Below are 26,047 nucleotides of genomic sequence, written 5' to 3' on the forward strand. Positions count from 1 at the left end.
TTGAGCAGTAGCTTTGGAATTTTAGATGAAACCTTATTTCTACACACGTAAGGTTGCATTCCATAATGTTGTATGTCTTTCCATGAGAATTGGCTGAGCATTAGCGAAGATTCTTGTGAACAAATTGAGCTATAAACTGGAATTTTGCATAAACAGACACAGGCTAGAGAATTTTGATGCATTCATGGTGCGTTTATGGAAATGTAATTGCTAAATCATCAAATGATACTAATCGACTAAGACCAAAGTATTGACTATTATCAGTTGAAATAAATTTAATATATAAATAACATTACAAAAAATTTAAATATGTCCAAACCAAGCAACAAACAAGACCCTGTGAGTATCATTCTTCTCATTTTATATCACGTCAACTAACAAGTCGTAACAAATATAACCGTACAAGATGTAAGAAAACGCAATCAAACTGTACATATTGATCTGTTCTATTATAGATACTACATGTATAACTTATATATTGATGGACTCTTTTAAAACAAGTTTAAAATTAGAATCCTTCGAGAAATTCTCATCCTATAAAGAGATACGATACAAAGAAGATGCATTTACACATTTTAATAAATCAACTGCAGTAACGTAAAAACAGTCTTTTAATATAGTTTTAATTTGTATCATAAGCATTTAGAGAAAAATAAGGTACTTTGGGATTATACCGACCACACCAGTATGAAGAACACAAAAATAGAAATTTATAGAAACAAACATGATAGAACGAAAAAAACAACTCTTCAATTACAAAATTACAAACTTACAAGCATTTCCAGGTATTGTGATCGGTATTGTTGTCGCTGTTATCTTATCTTTCTCGAGAATCCTGATTACGGCAGGCCGCGCGGCATCACGTGATTTGCACGGTACATCATTGCCTTTCCATTACAATTCAATTTATATTTCTGATTAGCCCCTCTAGAATTTGATATTTTACTGATAGGTACTATCTCGAGGGATGTTTTTCTTTCGTCGACATCAGCGCGGGGCAGCACCGAAGGTGCTGTCGAAGCCCGCGCTGATGGCCGGAGGCACTCGCATTTTGGGTGGCGGAATGTGATCAAGAATAAAAACAAGTTTTGAGTGTTTTTTTAATAAAAAGTTTAGTTTGGTAAATGTTTGTTTTTGTTGAATTTTTGTGTTTGGAGAAATGTAGAGGTAAAACACGGAAGTACAACAAAGCGATGCACCAGCTGAACGGGCGGCGAGACTCTGCAATCACGTTATCTACTAGACGCTCGACTTTGACCTCTGTCTGAGGATGGGGAGGTGTTTGCGATAAGACAATTCCTGTTTTATATTGACGAAATATTGTTCTACGCTAATCTAGTAATCAGTAGAAACGAAATGTGAAATAACGATTCATGTCTGGGTGTGGTCGGTATAATCCCAAAGTACCAAAAATAATTTTGTTCGCCAATTTTAGTCGACAGTAATTACCTAGTTTAACACGTATTCAAAATACATATATTTTTTTATTAAAATAATAATGAGTTACGATTATTTAAATTCCACCGTTATCTTTTTCCATTAAAACCTAGATATCGAGCAATATTAGGTGCATTAAATCTGCTTTACCCATAGTCCAAGATAGTTTTTGAAAATTATTAATTATTACTCTATGTCTATGGCCACATCCTCACTCCACAGTCTCCACGAACACAACCACGGGCCTCAGGCCACAACAAGGAAAACATTCAATACAAACTACAAAATTCAAAACACACCAGCTCTCAGAGGGGGTATATGTGGGTGGGGGGTTTTTCTCACAGTCAAAGAAATACATAATTATACAATATTCGAAGGTAACTATCTGCATGATAAAGTTATATATCAATGTTTCACAATATTTAATATACATATTACTGTTTCATTAATATTGTTTTGAATTAGTTTCTAAAATAACCTTGATATTAGGTTATCTTTGAATTTTGTAATCTAAACTAACTAGCCATAGCACTAATGTGCCCATTGGCTTTCTAATGACTAAAATATTTTACATAAATAGGCTAGGCTTTTTAACAATAACAGCATATGATAACATTTACTTAAGGGGGTCTCTGTGCTCTGTCTTCCACCATGTTAACATATGTCCATTTTCTCAGGAACTAATAAAGGTATGGTGCTTATGTTTATTTTTACTGAAAATACATGGTTTTTACACATGTGGAAACCTAGACATAAATATTTTGATATAAAATAATTTTTAATATCAAACAAAATGAAAATATTTTTTGAATTTGAAAAATAATTTATTTTTTAATAGGTATAAGCTATTTTTTCTATGTTTAGATATATTTCAGTTAGAGATGGAAATTGATGTGTAGCAGCAACATGTTATTTCAGCAACTGTGGCCGATTGACCATTGCGAAGCGGTTGTCCCTCTATCCATCGCACAATATTTTTGAGTGTCTCTTGCTTATAAAACGTTATTGAAATACATTAAATTACTAAAACAGGAAATGTGTTACTATCATAAAGTTTTCAATCATTATCATTAAATCTGCTTAGTCTCGTTACTATAATTTACCTAGAGATAATTAAAAGTATAATTTGGTATAATTAAGAACAAACTTTCAAAATTAATCTCACATTATTCATTAAATTCTTTATGATTATAATAATTTATAATAAAATATTATTTTTAACACACAATGTTATTGGATCAATAAAGTAGTACAAAATTTAATGAAAATACGGTTTTATTATATGACTAATTCAGCATTCATACAATTTTATTGTTGAGAGTTGATGACACAATGAAAACATATATGGATTTGCAATACGTATTAAAATAATTATTAAGAAATAAAACAAAACATTATTTCAGTTTTTGAATTGTATAGGATTAAACGATGCACACAAAGTAAATTTACATAACTATAGAATTCACATGAGCATAATGAAACTGAACAATTTATTTTTTGTATTAAACATAATTAAACAATTCATTTTGTCTACTAAATATAAGTTACACTAGGGCTTTATAAAACTTATATATAAGCTTATATTATTGAGCTTTAGATAGATTTCCGGCAATGAAATAATAATGGTTACACTATAACTATGTTGTTGATTATATATTCAATGAAAGAAACAAATTCATTGTTCGTTGTCATGACGTTGCCAAAATAATAGGGAGTTTCTTACAACATGTGGGTATAACTGTTATTGCGGGGCAACACCGTTGTTTATCCTGTTACGTTAAAATAACACCCATCTATAATTTGATCTCATAAGTAGCTTTTGTACAAAAGATCTCAAGCAGATACCTTAAATAGTTTCTCAGATAATAGGACATCTGTATAAAAAATTACAATGGATAACGTAAAAAAGCTGTTAATTATAACATGCAAAACTAATTGTCTATCCTACCTCTAATACATTCCTGATGTATAAATGTAGGTGCTTTCTCCTCTTCTTCTTAAAATTTATCCTCAGATAGTTTATTCTTTAGTAGACTCTGGTGTTGTCTTAAATTATTTTTAGAGATCCTTGCTTGCATTCTCCACCTTCTTTTCTCGTCGTTGGTCCATTGCCTCAACTAAATGTTTGCCTGGTTTTACGCTATATCTTTCAATAAACCTGTTGGTGCTTATATTTCCTTCATCAAAATTACAAACTGCCATAAATACTTCAAACTTTAGGGCGTTTAGCCTAACAAAAACGGTTTTTGCAATATAATTCCATATAACATTGTTCAAAGATTCGTATGGATTTTGGGTTTTTCCTTTCGCACACTTTTGTAGTACAATTGTAGCACATATATCTTTGAACACAGGTGTAATGAACTCCATTATATCAGAAGGTACAGTGGAACCTCAATAAGTCGGATTAATCGGGACCACGGCCGATCCGGGTTAACAAAAATCCGTGTTAGCCGGAGAATTAGGTAAAAATTAATAAAATACGGTATACTTACAGATAAACTCCATTATAATTGTAAAAACATCAAACATATGCACATTTAATTATTATTTATCCTTACAGTAAATTTATAACTGTTCATTTCCTGGTAAAAAACTCAGTCAGCTTCGGTTGTGCCAATGTTGTCTGCCGCTTGCGTGCTGTGCGATCCCGTAGTCTCTTCAACATGAGCAATTCAGTCGGCGATGTTTCTGCCTGCCGCTCGAAATAAACCATTAGTTCGTTTAGTTTGGTCACTGCATCTCCATGACTCATCACTGGATCTTCAATGTCCCCGTCTGCCTCCTCAGCGTCTGATTCATTAGCATCAGATAAAAACGACGCGATCACTTCCTCGTCAGTAAGTGGTTTATAGCCTCCGTTATTGTCTGCCCCTAACCACAGAGTAATGTCATTTTTCATCGACTTCAGAGCAGCCATAAATATTTTGGAACATATCCAAAAGTTCTTGGGGCTGGACATCGTCTGGAGAGTCATTTTCCATATTACAGTTTGTTGCCATCGCGTAGATAAAAACAAACGCACAACACAAATGAAGCACACTATCTGAAGCACGATAGCAGAACAGAAGCAAAAAATACAGTACACTACACACACAACACGGGCACAAGCGAGGTAGGAACGGTACTGAGGGGCCAGGCGTGGCGGTAGCGTGGGAGAGGATTTGGGGAAATACGCGTCTGTTATTGTTTTCGAGAATCCGGGACAATGACCGCCACTCGGCCGCCGTGTGCCATGAGTCACACACTCACTGTTGTACAGTCCCATCAAATACTGATGCAACATCGATTCACGGATACTATACCACTCAAAAATATTACGTTTTTATTATTGAAATATTTGTGTGATTTTTTTATTGAAAATCGGTCCGGGTTAGCCGGACTTCCGGATTAAAGGGGGCCGACTTATCAGGGTTGTACTGTAAGTGGAAGTGTTTAATGTGAATGTGCGTTTCTTTGTTTTTCATTGCTACTCGGTATTTACACCGTGTTCCCTCGTCGCTTGGACACAAGCCATGCTGGGGGTTTTCATTACTGGACAAAATTTGGATTTATTCTGCCCAAATGCCAGCTCTCATGTCTTCTACTTTTGTGTGGTTTCTTCTGATTGCTAGAACTTAATATTTTTGAATTACTTTTTGAATATGGACATGGAGTGTAATGGTGTTTATCATTGAAAATAAATAAATAATTAAGCATATTTTCAGTTGTAAATGCTACTTTTTGGTTTAGTTTTTACAAAATTTGAAGATGTTCATTTTTAATACTCTGTTGTTGTATTTTTTGCCTAATATTACAATTTTGTCTATAATTCTGGCACGTAAGAGATTACACGTACATATTTATGGCTGGCCCAAAACAAGGACATCTGATGTTTTGCATCAGTCACCTCTTTCTGCAACTCATGCGCAACACATCTAAAGAGGAGAAATCACTAATGTCTAACATCGCAACTGATCCGTTGAACCAATGTCTGGATGATGTGGAGTCGGGGGAGGAAGCTGGACGTTAGTCACCTACATATAAGTCACATTACACTTGTCAAATGAGACTGTTTTTAAGAAAACAATTAAAGTTTTATAGAATTTTGAATTCTATTTTTGAACTTATGCATAAATAATGAATGAATGAGCGAGTGAATGAATTAACAGTGCAAATAATACAATATTTAAATGAATCTACTTTTTAAAATTTGTAGTTTTAAAAGGGGATAAATTAGTTACAAATCAGCCAACAACTGTTGTGTGTGTTTAAACAGCTTACATATGTATAGCTTTGAAAATTACCAAAACTGCCCACAGTTGGTTATAGAGCTATCCAAACTTTTCATTATTCACTATAACCAAGTGAAGAAGAAAAATGAAGTGTTGAAGAAATATTAAAATAATTTGTAGTACTTGTTGCCATAAGTTAATTGAATATTTCATAAAATTTAATTCTGATAACACAGGTATATGGATGTTCCATTCACTTCTCTCTATTTCATTGACACAATAAAAAACTCTTCAATATACTTTTCAAATAAGATTTAAAATAACTATACTATTAATATGATATTTTGAAAGGGATTGTGAATATAAACAAGATTAATATTGGCCTTATTTAAGGTCAGTTCAGAAATAAAATTGTAACGCAAAAGAACAAAACGTCTTTATATTTAGTTAAGGATATATTTAACACCTGGTTTGAGAATATTAATTTTATAGATTAAATATATGCTATTCAAAACATTACTAAAACAATAAATATATTTTCTTTATTATCGTAGCAGTAATACATGGAAGCTTGCAAGAACCAGCTAGTTAAAATAATTAATTAAGCTGTTTTGTGTTATTGCAATTACTTATTTATCACAGTTAAATATGTAAGAGAATACATATTTTTCACATTGCCTCTATGAAAATTTTATATTTTAGATATTATTATTTATTCCTTTTAAATTTTTCTTTTGTAAATCTGAACCTCTTTTCAAATACATAACATTAGCACTTGAATCAATTACTTGTTTGTGTTACTGCAACAAATTTTGATGACAGTAAGACATAAAACAGTAATCATTGTTATCTCAAGATAATAGACTCGTCATTTTCTAATCAGTGTTTATTTTACCATTGTAATTTTAAAACTATAGAAGTGTGTACAAATTTTCAGACAAACGTTTTGTATCCATGGAATGTATTGTGATTGTGGGTATTAGATAAACAGGAGACCTGAGTTCTAAGGTTAAAAAGACATTGCCTCACGATTCTGTAATCACCCCCAAGGTCAAGATAGTAGTGATAGACTTGAACCAATGTTTGTTGTTTGAGAACCCGTTGTGTTGTGTCATCACCAGGCATGTAAGTTCTAAGTTTAGACTGGTTTATGTTTTTGTTTTTCTGAAGATTATTTAATGTAGTGTTGGTTTTTTATAGTTCAATCAGTGCTCCAAAAATATTTATGAGCTGTTGTATGAGCAATATTTGTAATTCGCTTCTAGCTGATAATCTGCCCATTGAAAGGAGAAAGAGTTGGAGGATGCATCCTTCCAAATTTTGAAATTTAACAGTTGAAGAAATTTGTATGTTTGAAACAGTGGTGTATTCATAGGTAGAGCATGGGGCAGGATCCTCCCCAACAGTCTTGAGAAAAGTAATAAAATTCCCTGAAACAAAACTGCTATTATTATACAGTAGTACCTTATTTTATTATTTATGACTGTTATTAGTAACCATGGTATTAAATTATCTACATTTCAAGTCTTTCAGTGTTAAAAATTGAAGTCAAAACAAATTTTGCATTATTTACTTGTATCCAACGTTAAAATATTTCAACAAATACAGCTGGGGTCGTTCTACATTTTGAAATATGTTACTTAAAAGGAATATTTACATACATGACATTGGTATAAATGGCAATAACCTATTTAATTTCAAAAAAATATTGAATCACAAAAAGAACTTGCTCTGCCGGGACTCGAACCCGGATCTCCCACTTTCCGGTTGAGTGCACTACCACTACATCACAGAGCCCTTACTTTTTATGATTAAATTATTTTGTATCTGTTATTTAAACACATAATATGTGAACAAAATGGCCAAATACAAAATCATTTAATCGTAAAAAGTAAGGGCTCTGTGGTGTAGTGGTAAGCACACTCACTGGGCAAGTGAGAGATCTGAGTTTGAGTCTCAGTGGAGCAAGTATTTTTTGTAATTCAATATTTATTGAAATTAAAAGAAATATTAAAATACCTGTATTTTGGACCATTTTTATTACAGCTGATGAACGATTTTAACGTATTGTCAAAATGATCTGCTATTAATGTAAAATTATGGAAAATAGATATACAAATAGCCAGTATTATATCTGCATATGCATTACAAAGTTAATAACAAAGAGAGCACAGTGAAAGAGTGGAATATTTTACTTTTTTTTAATCAAGTCTATTGGACCGTTTCTGAAAGGTTTGGTCCACATTTTCTAAGCATCATTAATACATGATTTTTATAAGAAGAAGAGATCTAGCATCAGAAAATGTGAGAACAGACTTGGGCCCTACATATTTTCTGGATACGCTTTTATTTGAATCCATGTGAATGTATATATTGATTTTTAATTAATTATGTTGTTTGCTTAAGTAAAATGGTACTGTAATCATTTTAAATACATTGATAGTTTTGGTAATTACAAAATCTAACAATTGATTATACGTAGTATAATTAAAACAGTACAAAATTAACTATTAACACCTTCCTTTTATAGTACCCTGAGTAAGGCCTGATTCATTACAATTATTTATTAACTGGTAATAAATCAGTAGGCAAAACTTGTTTCATTATGAAATGACTTTTCAAGAAAAATATACATTTAACAGTTGATAGTTTTTTTATTTTTCAGTATCTGAATTAACTTCTTTGGATCAAACTAATCTATGGATTGAAATTAATAATATATGAGAGAAAATTAGTAATAAAAAGTTTTCATATGTGAAAATTGTAATTGTAAATTGTTAGTAAATAGTACTGTATGAAATGTTCCAGGAACAACATGGCAGAAAGAGGAAGAGAACCACTTATAGCTGTTATAGATGAAGGAACCTTAACAATTAGATTCGTTGTAAGTATTTTGTTATCATCAAAAGATTAATAATGACTATGGAAATTCTGCTCAGTTTATGGGCACCATTGAGTAGTCTTAAAGCGTTATCATATTTAACAAATAAAACTCTATAATATTACAGGAATTAGTTTTAGGTTCACTACATATGATGGAGTTACATATTTTATTTCATTTTCTGCCTTAGTCATTTTAGCGTACAAAATTGCTTCATGTTGGTTACAAAATTTGCCGAACTGCCATAGCATTTGAACCTTTTGCATTGAATCGCTGAAAGCTCACAAAGCTGCTACCCATATAAATACAAAATATTTATAAAACAAGATTCTGCTTTAAAATGTGTTTATGTACATTTGCATTTACTAAGATATTGAAATATTACAAGTGTAAATGATGATAATAATAATGACAAGTGATCTGCAGGTATTCTCCTCGAAGACCAGACAGGAGCTGGTGTCACACAAGTTGGACGTGGTGCAGAAGTGTCCGCAGGAGGGTTGGGCCGAGGAAGACCCACAGGAGATACTGTCAGCGATACAGCAATGTATCGCGCGCGTTGTGGAACAGATGCCTGCACTCGGGCTGCGGGTTACAGACATCGTAGCTGTTGGCGTCACCAACCAACGCGAGACCACTCTGGTGTGGGACAAGGAGACAGGAGAGCCACTCTTTAATGCAATTCGTAAGCATCTGTTTCTCAGTGTACAATATTTACATTTTTACAGTTGACGGCATCATTTGTTCCTGTTTTAAAAAATTAAGTTTGTTCTTAAAAGTAATAATTTTTTGTAATGAACTTAAAAATTCATTGTCTCGTTAATCCTTTATAGCCCAGATTTTAAAGTGAGAGTACCACACTCAGGTTTAAATATTGTGTCAATATGGCTATACTGGGCTGTTACGGGTTAAAATGATAAACAATTTTGGGAAAGTGAGTAATCAGAAATAGATCTATAGTTATACAGATGAATTTATTGCCTTTTTTTAGCGGAGTGATAGTGAAACCTATCTCTTGAGGCACTGAAAAAATTTCATTTCTGTCTGTCTGTCTGTTTATCTGTCCGAACGATATCACAAAAAACAGATTGAACTACAGACTTGGAATTTTGCATGAAGCTTCATTTCTTTATAGGTAATACTGAGTTAGATGATGATGCATGTCAGTTAATGGTATTTGGCTGAGTGTTAGCGAATACTTTTATATTGGTCTTATGGGTAACCATTTCGGGAACAAGAAAATGGCCGGATGAATAAATTTGTAAACAAGCTGAGTACAATCATGTAAGATTTTAACATTTGAATTTATTAACACATGTAGCTTATTCTAAACACGGCTATGATACCTAATTGAATGAAGAAATTAAATGTATCACGTAGAAAGATATCTCTAGAAACTTTTTTCTACTTAGAAAATTAAAATCTTGTGTTGGTGGAGATATGATGCTTATCTCCTACTTTAGTGAATTTCACTCTCACTTGCTATTATGCTGCAATGCTGTGGGGAAATAGTAAGGGTGCTAGCCAGGTTTTCACATGGCAAAGAAAGGCAGTGAGAATTTTGGCCAATTTAGCTTATCAGGATGATTGTAAGCAATGTTTTATTGATTTTAATATAATGACAGTTCCTTCCATTTTTATATTTCAAAATTTAATACATGTAAAGAAAAACCAAAATGTATTTGTGTGTTTTAGTGAGGTCCACGACTGTTATACTCGAAGGGCACAGGATATTATTATACCTTCTTCCAGGCTACAGAAGACTATAGCTAGTCATAGACATTTGCAAATTAAGTGTTTTAACAAACTACCACAAGAGTTCAGAAGTTTAGAACTTCAACTATATTCATGTAAATTGTCACGTTGGCTTATAAGTAAGGCCTTTTATTCACTTGAGGCATTTTTAACAACAAATATTAATTTACCTTAGAATAAGTGGCTGTGTGGCAGTTTCTCTCTGAAGAGGCTTTTTCTGTTTGCGCTGACCTGAATCTATTATAGTATTCTTTCTGTGTTTTGTATAAGCACTTACATGTGTCTGAATGGTACAGGCCTTTGGGCAGTGTGGACTTTACCTTAGTCTCATGATCACGTTTAGACTAATTATTTTATTATGTATTTTAAATTAACATAATGTATAGTATAATATAGTTTTGTATAGTGTAATGTATTATACATTTTATTTCTTGGTGTTGTCTATAGCAATGTAAAATGACAATAAATAAAAATGAAAAATGAAAACATTTTATGTGTACAATTTAATTTTTGAATGAAGCCTTTTTGCATAGACAAGAATGGTTTCTATTTCGGTGCATGTCCAACCACGGAATTTGGCTGAGCGTCATTGAAGCCTGTCTATCATTCTTCAGTAGGCTGATACAATTTATCATATATCTGTGAGAGGTTGTCAAATAATTATTTCATTTATGATTGTCCGTATGACTTCTTAAGAATGACGTGACCTGCAAACTTGAAATTCTGCATGTAACCTTTGTGAAGCTTGTTACGCGACACATGATGTGGTGTACTTCTTTCTACTTTGTTTGATATAGGTTACTCGTAGGAAGTTTTAAAAAGTAGATAGATATAATTTCAAATTATGTGTATTCCAATAAAATCTTTATATAAAAGATATTAAGTGTACATTTTTTGACTTTTAATTCAGCTTAAAACAGTGAAAATGTTAAACACTTTTGGATTATCCTGTCTTTAAATTTTGATTCCAGTATGGTCTGACATTAGGACAGCCGTGACTGTTGATCAGATCTTAGCCAAATTACCTGACAACAACAAGAACTACTTTGTACCTATCTGCGGTCTGCCCGTCTCACCGTACTTCAGTGCCATCAAGCTGCGATGGCTCATAGACAATATCCCCTCCGTACGCAAGGCCATCAGTGAACAGCGTTGTCTGTTTGGAACCATTGACACGTGGATTGTGTGGGTGAGTACAACAGTATAACATGTATTGGAATTATTCCATTGTCACTTGAACACACAATCTGTTGTATTGACAATTTACAAGCTATTTTGTAAGATCAAGAGTGGATTTTAACCTGTTTCATATACCAGCTAAAATCATATACACAAGGCATTAAAGTTGCATTAATCAATCGATATCAAGATGCCAATGGTGCCTATTTAACAAATGGTAGTATTTTTACATTTTTAATTGAATTAACACACCATTTTTATATATGCGCTATCAAGTTCCAATTCTATAATTGTTATTTTGTAATCTAAATATATGAGTATGTTAGTTATCGTAGAACTTTGTGACAGAATTTGACGAGAACGGACCTGGGAGCTCTGCATGTCACTGATGTCACCAACGCTTCTCGCACGATGCTGATGAACTTGGACACTCTCAACTGGGATCCTGTTATATGCAAGTAAAGCAAAATATTCTAGCTTGAAAATTGTATTTTTAACCATGCATATTTCAACGTAGCTTATAACTTCTGTAGCCTACTGGCAAGTCTATTTTGTCCCATTTGCAAGAGTTTTTTTTTTTTTAACTATAATAAAATTGTATGCTTTATACAAAAGTTTACTTATTATATATGTATACTTTTTTGCTAAAGTATGCAGAAGTTAAATATAGAACTGGAAAAAATATTAGCACTCTTATAAAAAAATTTACTTTGAAACATAGTAGTAGTTGAGCAATTGTTGCTTAAAAGTACAAGTATTGATTTCCTTGGTTATTATCAAAAATTATTCTGTAATAAATAAAAATTCAATATAAAATATTGCATATAGCCCAACAAGTTTTATTTCATATTTATCACAAATTTGTATTCTATTAGCGAAATGCAAATTTATAAGTCATAGTATAAAAATGAGAAATACAAAATATGTTGAATAGCAAAATTATAAAAATGATTGTTACAAAATTGCTATATTCATGTTGGTACCTTTTTTTTAAGATTTTTGTAAAACCAATAATTTTATCACATAATGTAGAATATATTTGCTTTCCATAGATATATAATACTTGTTGTAAATGTTTACTCTTACTTGAATAAAGTTCGAAACATTGAAATCATCATAGCATAAAAATACAAATACTTTTTAATTATGAATTTGATGAAAAACACCTACATGATGAATAGTAATATAAAAATCTTAAACAATACATACAAACACCATTTGCTACATACACTTGTACACGCCTAAGTCAGGTATCACAACCACAACCTGATTAGATGTGTCATAACGCTCTGGTATGATTTATTTATTTTATCCTAGTTTGTAATTATGTGTTAGGTTAGTTATTTACTGGAAGAAGAGATCAGATTGCAGATCTCGAAACGTAGTGTTATTGAGTTTTTGTTTCACTGAACAATGGCAAATGTCCGGAAAAATCCCGTTTCCTTCACAATCCTTCCATCATCAAAAATAAACTTCAAACAAAGAAGAACAAGTAGAAGTAGTTTTTACCAAAATAAGATTTTTCAGTAAAACTTAACAATTTATTTAGTTATTAATTTATTTTCTTTTGTATATTGCGAACTGAGAGGGTTTTATTCTAACTTTTTTTTAATCTTGCTTTTTTAATATGTCTTAAATTGTACATCTTTAGGTCTTATCATGAATTTAGTACTTCTTTGTCTATTAAATCCATAATTTTTATAAATACTGCTAACTTTGAAGTTTAGTACCTTCACTGCTGCATTACCATGTTTTCAGCACTGTCAAGTGGATCTTCAGATTTCCTTTTACAGTATTCAGTGTAATGTATCTTAAGAGATATGGATTGTTAGTGACCACTTTACCGAACACTATCTGATTATAAGCTGGTATCTGTGTATTCACATGTGCCATAATGTGCAGGTGGTTTGGTTAGAAGCAAACTTCATGTGAAAACTAATTTTTCCGAGTGGAGTATACAGTTTATTTTGTAATGTTCTGCAATGGAAGTGAATAATAATGACATATTCTGTTATGTTTAATTTAAAATTTCTTGATTTAACCAGTTGAAAAATTCACACTAGTTTACACCTGTTTTGCAATTTTTTATAAAAAAGTAATGTTGTTAACAGAAATCAGGTGTAGAGAATTAAGTAACCTTGGTTTACATTAAAAGTTAATCTTGCCATGTTTTGTTATGGCATCTTAACATTTTTCAATATTTTAACAGACATTTTAACATTCCAATGGAGATACTGCCAACAATACGGAGTTCCTCGGAAATATACGGCAAAATAGCATCTGGCCCTTTGAAAGGAGTCCCAATTTCTGGGGTAAGTTTCATTTTCTGATACTTTGGTTTCTGTCTGAGTTGGTAATACATTTAATAAACCAGTAATAAACCCCTTGACAATCCCGCATACCATAAGGCAATAGAAAACAACACTCCTTGTTTATTTTGGGAGTATTATTCTTATTATTAATCTGTAGGTACACATAATTTACAAATTTGTTAAGAACACTTACGAATGTGTGCGCTGTATTGCACGGCAAGGCGGTTGTTGTCACTAATTCCCATCTGCCTTGTTGTTATTGTTTTTGAGGACTGTTCCCTCAGTTTGACATTGAGGCCAGAGATACAGTTCTTGATTTTTTGTTTTGTTTATGGATTTGGCTAGAGCTCAGCCAAATCCTATGCAGTGACATGCACCATCATCAAAGTCGATGTTGCCTATCTAGAAATTAAGCTTCATGCCAAATTCCAAGTGTATAGGTCAGTTTCTTTTTCAAGATAACATGCAGAGAGACGGAATGTAAATCCTAAAATTAAAGATTTTCTTGAGTGAGAGAGTTTGCTAACAACACTAATTAGCCAATTAATGTACTTTTAGTATGTAAGAAATGTATATTTCATCATTAAAATACTTTAAATTACAAGGTTAAATAGAAATGTATAGGCCTATATGTTCCTATAGCCCTAGTCCATTTCGTAAATGTCATTATAATCGTATATTACACTAATAATAAAAAATCATTTATTAATATAGTTTTCGTACAATGAGGACCGTTTTCTTTTCACCCTGAATTTCACACCATGACGACCAAAAAATGGCAGGTCAGCGGTGAGCGCAGTAGTCGATCGCGCATCTTCCTTGCTAACATATTTGTCACTGCCGAATTCAAGTAGTCAGTTTGTGCTGAGTTGCAGTCACATAAACTTGGCCGTCTCTGTTGATTCTCCTGCCAAATGTAAATTGAGGAGTGTTATTCGTTTCCTGCAAGCAGAAGGGAACAGTGGAGCAGAAATCCATCAGAGAATGTGCTGTGTTTACGGAGAAAACGTTATGAGTGATGGTGCTGTACGCACTTGTCTGGCCGTCATGGCATGAGTTCGGAAATTACAAAAACAGTGACTACCTTTTACATCTTTAATCCGATACTTACAAGTGTCAAACATGGTGGTAGCATCAAAAATTTCATATCAATTTCTTATTTAGATTTAAAATTATTGTATTCAATCGTTTAAAGTTTATTTTTCTTTCAATAGATACTAGGTAACCAACACTCGGCCCTGGTTGGCCAACAGTGTCTGCACATTGGACAGGCCAAGAACACGTATCGAAGTGGCTGCTTCCTCCTGTACAACATGGGCAATAAGGTGGGTTTATAATATTTACTGATTTTATTTTAATTTCTGGGAAATAAAGGTCCTACTCCTATTGGTATAAATGTTGCAGAAAAATTGCAGAATCAGTTGTATTAGAAGCCTAATCTTTTAGGTTTCTGTTAAAGCCAGATCCTTATGTATTATGATCATGAGTCAAAAAAATCAATTTACCAGACTTAAAATTTTATACTGAATACTGGAGAAGCAACTTTTTGCTTCCAGACATTCTCCATTGGTACTAGCTTGTGTAGAGTTGGATCTAGCTATGTTATTTTCCATATATAGGTGTTTTCAGGTAGGAGAAGAACTTAACCCCTTTTTTAAATTCCATTACCACAAAAAAACACTTGTTTTCTGGGCTGAAGACAATTAATTTTGGTAAGGAGGCCACTTCAGTAGTTATAAACTTGACTGTTCAAACTGGACTAAATTTAAAAATTAATTAATATTTGATTTGTATTATAATTTATTTGAATTCTACTAAATTATGAAATTCCTAAACAAACACAAATAGTAAAATCCACTTTATACAATCAATCCCAACTTTCCTCAGTTTCAATTACTGTGATGGAATTCTATCAATTTAAACTTTGATGTCCCTTTCAAATTTTAGTTTTTTCTGTGGCAGGCTGTAAAAATAAATAGACTAGTGAAATGGACAATAAACATTTAGTCAGAAAATTGAATTAGGACAGTTGCAGTAAATATAATGAATTAATCATCTAAAACGGGTAAAGGGAAATAAATAAAAAATGTTATTAATATTTCTGGAAATTATAACTTTATATTAGTAACAACTTTAAAGACTATTCATAACTGTTGTAGTAAAATAATAAACGTAATTATACCACGTGAATGTTGCCAGTTTGCCTTCCTCTTAGCGCAGCGTTTTGGGATCTGTAGTCAATTCGTCTGAAGAGATCCAAAACATTCAGTTGTGGAGAAGCTTAAATTGAACTCTTTATATCGTTGTAACATCAAACTAGACTATCCAGGAGTCAAGTCTGTGACAGCGTTTTGTTCCAGACATTGCATTAAAATGATGGTGAACTGGAGCTAAACTCAACATACACATTGAATCAACCGTTTGCACTACAGCTACGTTATGTGTAGAATTTTACCATATTGTATTCTTATAACTGTAGTTACCAAATTGAACATCGGAAATGAATTATTTAGTAAGTGTAGGAAAAATCTATATCAGTTAATTTAAAATTATCAATATTGATGTGTGAAGACTTAAAAACAATTCATTGGCAATGCTTTGTATTAAAAGTCATGAAATTAGTGATTTATTTTTTCAGTATTAAATTATTGTTTGAATAAAATTTGATTTTACAAAGTTCTGTATTTCAAGCCAGTTCTGATTATATCTGTAATGGTGCAGATATAACAAGATTTGAGTTATCTGCATACATGCATAGTTTTTTTTAACCAGATTTGTTTGACTGAGTATCTTAGGCATGCTACCCATATAACAAATAAATACAGTGGAACTTGGATAATTCGAATCTCAAGGGACCAATAAAAAAAAATTCGAATTATCCAAAAATTCGAATTAAAAAAGTTAAGAATTAAAGGCTTTAAAATAATGACCACTTCACATCTTTGCTGAAAACCTTTATTGAAAAATGACATGAATGGTTGTAAATGTATGTTTTTCTATGCATTTCTACTAAGCAAAGTGAGGCAAAACAGTGCAAAATTGAATCATGAATTGTCTAAAAAATACACAATTACAGTATATGTTTATGAATAAAAGAAAATAAGTTGAATGGTGATAAGAAACATTATGCAGTACAATATTATTTAATTTTTTCTAAAGAAGTCGGAAAATCTTCAATTGTTTTCGAACGTTAAGTCTTTTAGAAGTGACAAAAGATTCTACCATATTCAATGAATTGAAAATAGACTCACTTACGTCATTTTTACTTTCAAAAAAAAACGTCTAAGTTCCATGATGTGATGTGCTGCTTTGGCCGCCACTCGGAACGTTTATTTTCCGCCCCAACTGATGACTCACCGTCTTCGTCACTCGATGCCATGTCTCCATCTTGTTTATTGTTGAGCACTTCAGCGATGATCTCCGCGTCTGTTATCTCACCACATACTGCAACATCTTCATCCACGTTGACAAAATCTTCAAAAGAGATGGCAGGGTCAGTAATGACGTCCTCCCAGCCGTCAACTGAAGGTAACGCTTCCGCTATAATGTCGTTGGCTTTTTCGGCGTCGTCCTCCTTTTTTACAAAACCAGCTTTTTTAAAGCAATGTTTGATCGTTTCGGGCGTTACTTTGTCCCAAGCTTTCTTGCACATGCGAGAGGCTTGAAGAATGTCTAACTTGATTTTTAGGGCGTCACAATCTTCAGTCAGTACGTACTCAACCAATAAACGTCTGTAAAAAATGTTTTAGATTTTTTTATGATCCCCTGGTCCATAGGCTGGACAACCGAAGTTCATATTGGCAGGGAAAAAAAATTACTTTAACATTTTCCATTACTGGAATCGTGTTGTGCGCAGTACAGTTGTCCTATAAACAAGATAACTTTTCGTTTTTCTTTTATGAAACTTTTTTGTCTAAGTTCAACAACCATTTCTCAAAAAGGTGACTGGTCATCCAAGCTCTTGCGCTGTTCACTTACTCCACTGGTTTTGATTTGACGTTCTTGAAACAACGGGGACTAGCCGACTTGCCAATCATTAGTAAAGGCAGCTTTTCTGATCCGTCCATGTTTGCACCAACCAGGAGAGTAATTCTCTCTTTACTCAGTTTTCCTCCGTGGCATTTTTCTTCTTTAAATGCGAGTGTTTTGTCAGGGGTGCATTTAAAAAAAAGTCCCGTTTCATCAACATTGAAGATGTCCCTTTCATCCGATCCTGAATCATCTCCTCCAAATCTGTTTTCCATTGGTTGGCTTCTTGTTGATTAACGCTTCCACTTTCACCACAAATGGATTTGAACGAAATTTTGTTGCGATATTTGAAGCCGTCAAGCCACCCTGTACTAGCCTTAAAATCTTTTTTCCCCAATTCAGTAGCAAATTGTTCAGCTTTGATTCTTATGAGAGGACCACTCACTGGAATCTTCTTATCCCTAGTTTGTTTGAACCACTTTAAAACACAATTGTCCAAATCTGGATTTTCTGGCTCCCTTAACCTTTTCCGGTCTTTAATGTTGTCACTTTCACTCCCGAGAATTTTTTCTTTATTCTTTAAGTAGGTGGACAATGTGTTAGGAGGAATTCCAAAGTCCTTGGCAATCTCAGATTTTTTCTTAACCCCCTTCTCTACTTCTTCGATTGCCGCTATTTTTTTGAGCCAAAGACAAAGTTTTGTATGTTCAAGGATTACGAGGTGACGACATTTTTGCTCAACGAACAAAGAGTCAAACACTAACAAATCTTATGTAAAATTACGGAAGACATACAGCACTGTGTATGTAAAACAAAACGACAAGCGAGAAAGTTCACACACACCCGCACAGTTGTCAAGATAGACTAACCACGTGAAACTAACGGTTGAATCAATTTACAAAACAAACAGCTGGTGGGGAGTGGAGTGGGTGGGGGTGGAGTGATCTTGCAGGCAGCGGAGCTTGTGCCAGTCGCGATGAGTCACGTCTACAAAACAATAGGCGCGGAAAGCATACAGCCGAGCCGGCCGGCCCTGGCGGGGAGGGTGGCTAGATTTGTGTCCAATGGCCTTGAAGCAAGTGCCTTGCGAATAGAGAGAGTGCAGCGTCTTTTCGCGAATCTTTCCACTTTAAAATCGGCATCGGGTTCGAATAAAAAGTTCGGAATTATCCAAAATAAACTTCGAATTAACCACGATATTATTACATTACTTATATAGAAAATGCTAGGGACCAATATAAATATTCGAAATTAAAGAAGATTTCGAATTATAGAAGTTCGAATTAGCCAGGTTCCACTGTAGTAAGGAGCCCAAAATAGACCCCAGGGGGACACCATGGGTATTTTTTGTCTCAACAAAATTGCTTATGTTGTCGGATTGTTTGCTAAGTATGAAAGTTTGACATACTGCCATCTGTTGGTTAGATATGACTCATACCATTTTAGTTATACACGTCTGATACTCACAGTACTTCAAAGTTGAAATATAGCATATTTGTACTTGCACACAGAAAGTGTACTCAACCCATGGCTTACTGACGACTGTAGGCTACCAGCTGGGTCCCAACAGTCCAGTTACGTACGCCCTGGAGGGCTCGGTCGCTGTGGCAGGTACTGCCGTCCGCTTCCTGCGGGATAATCTCAACCTAATGAAGGATGTGTCAGAAGCCGAGGGACTAGCTAAGAGCGTTAAGACAACAGGAGATGTTTACTTTGTTCCTGCATTCTCCGGACTCTATGCTCCTTACTGGCGGAAAGACGCAAGAGGGTGAGTCCAAAATGCAAGATTTGACTCATTTCAAATCTAGTCATATTATTAGTATCATTTTTTAAGAGAAATAGGATGATCAGTTGTGCTGTATAAAATTACTTCTCGTAAATTAACTGTCAAGGAAGTTTCAGAATAAGAATTATCAGAGATCTAGTCTACTTCAAATTTTTTTCATCTTACAGTGCTTTGAAAAAATGCAGGTGAAGTTCTGTAAACTGCTTATAAAATCAGCTTCCCAGCTGTGCTGTTTATTTGTTCTTGTTCAAACAGCCTAAATAACATCTGATATTTTCATAATGGGCATAGTAGACTGGCACTCATCAAATTTAATGAGAGTTTTTGTCAGAGGAGATGATTTCTAATGAACTGTTTCATATTTACCAATGTAACTAGTAAGTATTGCTAATTGAAATAGAAGGATCAGTCGTTATGTTTGAAAATAGCATTAATTGTTGTTATTCAAGAATAATTAAATTTTGTGATAACTTCCAGCAGGTATTACCTGAATAAATTCAGTTAGCCAAGAATTTAAAAACTTTTGTATAGTATAGAGCTAATGAGTTACAGAAGCCAGAGTATCTTCACTATACGGACATTATATCTGAAAAGAGTTCACTAATGATTGTCTAAGTGTGGCTTATATTTGAAAAAAAAAACTAATGTATTTTTTGAGTTGGCTTTCTAAAGAATCAGATATATTTTATTGTCATGAGCATAAAATTATTCATCCAATAGACAAAGCCACAATATTATTTTCTTTTACTGATACAGGCTATATCTAGAATATGTTATACCAGTGAGAGCATTGAAGAAAATAAAATGTAATAATCACTTTAAAAAAAATATTAAAAAGTAATAAATGTTTTAATGTAAAAACATAAATAAATGAGAGTATAAATTAATAAAGGTGTTATTGTTTGAATGGATATTATTTTATTTGTATAATTTCCTTACAAAATAACTAAAATGTTAAATAATTTTTTCTGTGTTAAAAATAAGTATTACATTTAAATTGGTTTGTGTACATTGGAATATTTAACTAAGAAAGTTTTTAAAATGTTAGAATCATATGTGGGCTGACGCAGTATACGACGAAGGCGCACATAATCCGAGCGGCATTGGAAGCCATATGTTTCCAGACAAGAGATATCTTAGAGGCGATGCACAAGGATTGTGGGGTGCCGCTGACAAAATTACAAGCAGATGGGATACTTACAAACAACAAGCTACTGATGCAATTACAAGCAGACATTTGCGGCATTCCCGTAGGTAAGTTGTAGCAAAGTGTGACTATGTAGTAGGACATAAACACATCTGTGAATGTTGAGTGCAGCGTTTGAAATTTGACACTGTCACAGACTTGACATCTAGGCTACAAAAGAGATCTGTCTGGATTATCGAGCAGCCACACAGTGTAATCAAGATTTAATTCATGTGCCACTAATGTCGAAATGATGCAAAAATGGAATGTCTTTGTTGTCAACTAGATCTCTTCAGACGGACGTCACTTCAACCTCCAGAAGTCTGTGACAGTATCAGGTTTCAGACGCTGCACTGAGCAGCAGGTGATATGGAGTTAAAACTCGTCATTTGCATTGAATCAACCCTTAGCTAATGGCGCAATATAGCGGGTACAACTGTTATTGCAAGATAGCCAGATCAAGCCACGCCGTGCTTGGCTGCTGCTTGGATAGGTGATCACTGAGCGATCCAATCCTTGCAAGCGGCCCGCCTGCCCGGCCATTGGTGGTGGTACGGAAGTCACCTTTAGACTGTTAGTCCCCAGAATTCTTTTTAACTGCAAGCAACTCTAAGACTACCAAACAGTGCAATGAGTGTCCTACCATCATATTTTTAACTGCAAGCAACTCTAAGACTACCAAACAGTGCAATGAGTGTCCTACCATCATATTTTTAACTGCAAGCAACTCTAAGACTACCAAACAGTGCAATGAGTGTCCTACCATCATATTTTTAATTACACTTTGGAAAAAACATGAAAGCCAATTTGTACACCATTTCGGTGTGAATGAACACCTTTATACTTAATACACAAATAATTGACAAACGTAACATTATTGCAGTAAAAGCAAATACTCAATTGTCCAATAATTTTAAATTTATTGGGTATTTTGTTTTACTACAATAATTTGTTTTTCAGTAAGAAAAGATCCTCCTTTAATGAAACAGTAATGAGTTCAGTATCTGTAGTAGAAGAAAATTTTTTAATCTAAAATTGTGGTTTTATGAAGGTACATCAACAAGATTTTAAAATGTAGAAACCAATTAAAAGTAACTGTCATCTATTTTTCAGTTCTGTCAAGTGCCAAGGACGTGACGTCACTGGGTGTCGCATTAGTAGCTGGACATGCAAAAGGTATCGAATTGTGGGACTTGACCAAGGAAGAGGAAGATGCAGATCACATCGGAGATACTTTCTTGCCAGCTGCTTCAGCTCTAGGTGTGAACAATAGTTTTAAATCCGTCTATATTCTAATATTATATAAAATAAATTTACTCTGTAACTTGTATGCTATTGATTAGTTACGTTAACAGTTACCTTCTTTGTTTGGAAGGAGTTGCTTACTTTTTGTTTGACAGAGCAAAGTGCTTGTGCTTTGGCTAAGATGGGCAAACAGAAATCAAATAAGTTGAATTACCCTTTTCAGATTGGATACCCACAGTCTGTTGTAAGTGCAAATGAAACAATGGGGGAACAACTGGAGGCAGAATATGAAAAGAGAGAAAACTTTGTGCACATGTTAACCTCTTATTTGCTGTCATTATTTTAAAAAAATTAGAAGAGTAGGCAGAACATTTAACATTAGGACAAAATATTTCAAACATTCTACAAGTATTGTAAAAACCTAAACAAAAGTAGACATGCAGAATCCAAACAAGACTGTGTTTATTGTAAAACATGTTCTTATGATGTGGAGTAAATATGAGATAAAAATAATACTAAATACAATAATACAAAATACAAAGACAACATAAAGCGATGATGCACAGAATGGCTCTACATTGATAGCATAAACAATGTAGTAAAAATACATTGTAAAAGATAATTTTTCCTAAAGCCAAGTAATTGAGGTTTTATGCACAAAATTAGGAGGCAAACTGTCCAATCAATGATCTGTTGAAGTTAGTTTACTTTGGCAACTAATTAAGAAAGTATTGACTAGGGAGCCCAAACAAGTTATGACAACCAAAACAAACACGCAAATAAAATGAGGGCACAACAATTGGGAGAACCAAAATAAATTTAAAATAAGGTTGAAGATCTCTTACTTTTGCTGTTCTGTATTTTTTCTGCCTAGGTGATGTGGAGTGTGTTGTTACAGTGCGATTGTATCTGTTTGGAATTATGGGTTTTCCGAATACAGTATAGTACTGTGATTCTCTGCGCACATTAATGCTTAGAGCAAACTACAGATATCGATGTAAACCATATCAGCATGCCCACACCATCTAGCGGCAAAACAGTGAACTATATACTGTTAGTTATTTCACCATTTTCCTGCCAGTCGAATTGCTGCCCATCACAAATCAGGGTCATTGTTAAATGGCAGATTAACTTGTCAGTGGCCCTGTTTTAGTCACAAGTCAGTGACCAATTAAGTTGGCAAAACCCACTAAGTGGTTAATAGAAAATGTAATTCAGTGGTAAATTTGATTTCATTGGATGTATGGTATTTTAGTTTTACAACCCTGCAATGGATTACAATTCTGTAATTTATACTTAATGTATAATTTACAGATCGGAACCTAAGGTACAAAAAGTGGAAAATGGCTGTAGAAAGGAGTTTAGGCTGGGCATCAACAAAGAAATCCGTTGCAATGACAGGTAAACATTTTAAAATGATTCTTTAAAAATAACTTCACATGTGTTTTGAAAATGATCTATCCTTTAAAGGCCTATTAATTTTATTTATTTATAAGTACTTGTAGGGTAAAAGAATTAATGTACATGTGCAGCCTTAAAAATAACAATATGTTACGTAAAAAAATCATTACTTACTCTCATGACCAAGGTATTTGACCTCTAAACTAGCTACAGGACCCCCTTCCACTCCTGTCTGTTTTCATAGGCCCCTCACTGCTTGGTCTTTTCGATGTTTCCTTGTTGGATTTCCTTTCCATATTTCTTTTCTTCCTTCTAATCAAGTGTCCTGCCCACTCAAGAACATTTGTGGTAATACAATTTTATTTATTAGGAGTTATTAGTTATTAGGAGTATGGTACTTGCACTTTTCGGAAACAAGATAAGCACACAACTGGGGAAAATATAATTCTTTGATAATTTTTGAGTAGATTCTGTGTCAGTAACATATGTTATTGCGGTTTGCAAGTATCACAGTTCATAACTCATGTCATTACGTAGTAAATGCAAATTAATTGTATTTTATTCAAGTTGAGTTATTGTTAAGTGAAACATCTATAACTAATTTGCAAAACAACTTGTATGTATTGGAAGAGCTCGTCGTATTGAAAAACAAATTATTGATGTAAAATAAAATACACAATTGTTAAATAATTTAAAATTGATTGCATGAGGCCTTTCAACATCAAAGATGCCTCAGTGTATCAGGTGTGAATTCAATTGAACAATTTGAAGCACTATAAATATTTTTACAGTAAAAAAACTTCAAATTTTAAAATCGCCCTATTAACACAAAGAACTTGACACTAGTCCAATAACCTTACTTTAAAGAAAATATAAATTTATACATATATTTATTATAATATTCGTTGTACTTATATTGGTACACAAATTGTATTAAGTCTTATTCAGCTGATAATCGTTTTTAAGTTATAAAAGTATACGGTTTCAAATTGTTTGTATCTTCATCTAACGATGGCATTTTTGATGTTGTTTGACCTCGTGGAATAAATTTAAAATTATTTGACAATTGTGTATTTTATTTTACAACAATAACTTGTATGTAATTTAAATTAGAATGGTAAATTCATTCAATTTATTTTGTTTGCAGATGAGCGTTATCGACTACTGGCATCCATTCCTCCGAGCTGGTTCCTACTGGGCAGTTTCACAATGCTTACCATCTCTCATGCCCTGGCAGCTAGATAGTGACAGCAGGATACTGTCCAGAACTCTCCCTCTAGTGCAATACCTGCAACTCTCTGGTTGTGCCATATCTACATATGTACTTAATTTTGTCATAGATCAACGGGTAGGGCAGTCATATAGAGTATTAATGGGATAAAGTGTGATATGCACTTATCCAACTGTTGCTAGCGTCGGTTGTTGCAACACCATAATTGTAGCAGGAACATTCTGTACTTAAATACAACGCGGGAAATTTGGTTCTTCACGTTAGAATAGAAAAGCTGTAGACAGTTTCCTTCCTCTCCCCAATGCTGGACTTGCCACTAGGATAATAACTTGGCACTTAGGGTCAAGAAAATTTTGAAAAATAAAAATAATATAGCTACAAAGGAAATATATTTGTATTTTTAAATTATCATATTATCTTGATTTCTGCTAAACCATGTCTGAAAATGAATGAATGATGGAAGTGTGCTGGTGTGTACAATATTGGTCTTCCCTGGAAGATGGCACTTTTAGTAATTTACACCATAAAGGTTCCTGTGACAGGGATGTACCCTGAATAGAAACCTACTCTAAAGTCGTTATTGATGAGTAACACTGCAGCTGTTCTTTTTATAATAACCCTGGGTTCAATCCTGTTCACAAATTTTATTTTGTAAAACCGTTATATAAATTAGATGAAAATGTTAATTTTAATACCTTAGTATCACAATAAAGTAAATTGAACTTTGTGAAAGAAATCTGTATCTGGAATAAAAGTGTGAAATTACTTTTTGAAATTGCCTACATACAGTATTTATTACACTGTATTTATTGGACATAGATACAGTGGGGAGAGTTGAATCAATGTGAATGTTGGGTCTGAAATCTGACTCTGTCACAGACTTGATTCTTGGAATCTGGAGAGTTTTGTAGTCTGGATGTCTGTGATGTCGAATTGAGTTAAGAGTTCATTTTGAGCTTCTTTGTTATTAACTTTTTAAAATCTCTTCAGACGAACATGAGTCCAGACTCCAGGAGTCAAGTCTGACGGGAGTGTCAGATTTCACATGCTGCACAAAGTAGAAGATGAACGAACGGTGAAATGGATAACTCAACATTCACACATTTATTTGAGTTTTAACAAAATCTGTAGATAAGTTGATCGGTTAACAGAAGTGCACTATAATAATGATAAATTCTGAATCATTCCTGAATTAACATTTATTCTGGCTAAATTCAGTATTTTTATAAGATGAAAAAAATGGTTAGGTAATTAAATTTTGATGTAAATATTACTTTGAAGGGTATTTTTGACTTAGGAATTATTGTTATAATAAAACGATATCTATTATTTAGTCAGTGAATTTGTATATTTTCTCTCCTTATTCCAAATCCTATCCCAAATAAATGTTACCTATGTAAGTAAACATGTAACATGTTATTGTTCAACTTAGTAGTGATTGTTTTCCTAAA

The 26,047-nt window shown here is 33.3% G+C and overlaps 1 protein-coding gene across 2 annotated transcripts; it reads left to right on the plus strand.

Moving 5' to 3' along the window:
* Positions 1–1,700: 1,700 nt before the first annotated feature.
* Positions 1,701–25,929, plus strand: LOC124364285 (glycerol kinase-like). 2 transcript variants are annotated; one of them, XM_046819635.1, is made up of 13 exons: positions 1,702–1,814; positions 6,589–6,776; positions 8,460–8,535; positions 8,959–9,217; positions 11,259–11,476; positions 11,815–11,924; positions 13,676–13,778; positions 14,993–15,103; positions 19,259–19,515; positions 20,582–20,787; positions 21,833–21,979; positions 23,279–23,365; positions 24,513–25,929. In XM_046819635.1, coding segments are annotated over exons 2-13 (1,674 nt in total). In that variant the 5' UTR covers positions 1,702–1,814; positions 6,589–6,774; the 3' UTR covers positions 24,611–25,929. The 2 variants fall into 2 exon arrangements, with proteins under 2 accessions (XP_046675592.1, XP_046675591.1); XM_046819636.1 differs by lacking the exon at positions 6,589–6,776 and having other exon boundaries at positions 1,701–1,814.
* Positions 25,930–26,047: the final 118 nt, after the last annotated feature.

The sequence above is a fragment of the Homalodisca vitripennis genome, chromosome 6 (assembly GCF_021130785.1).
Source record: "Homalodisca vitripennis isolate AUS2020 chromosome 6, UT_GWSS_2.1, whole genome shotgun sequence".
NCBI classification, from domain to species: domain Eukaryota; kingdom Metazoa; phylum Arthropoda; class Insecta; order Hemiptera; family Cicadellidae; genus Homalodisca; species Homalodisca vitripennis.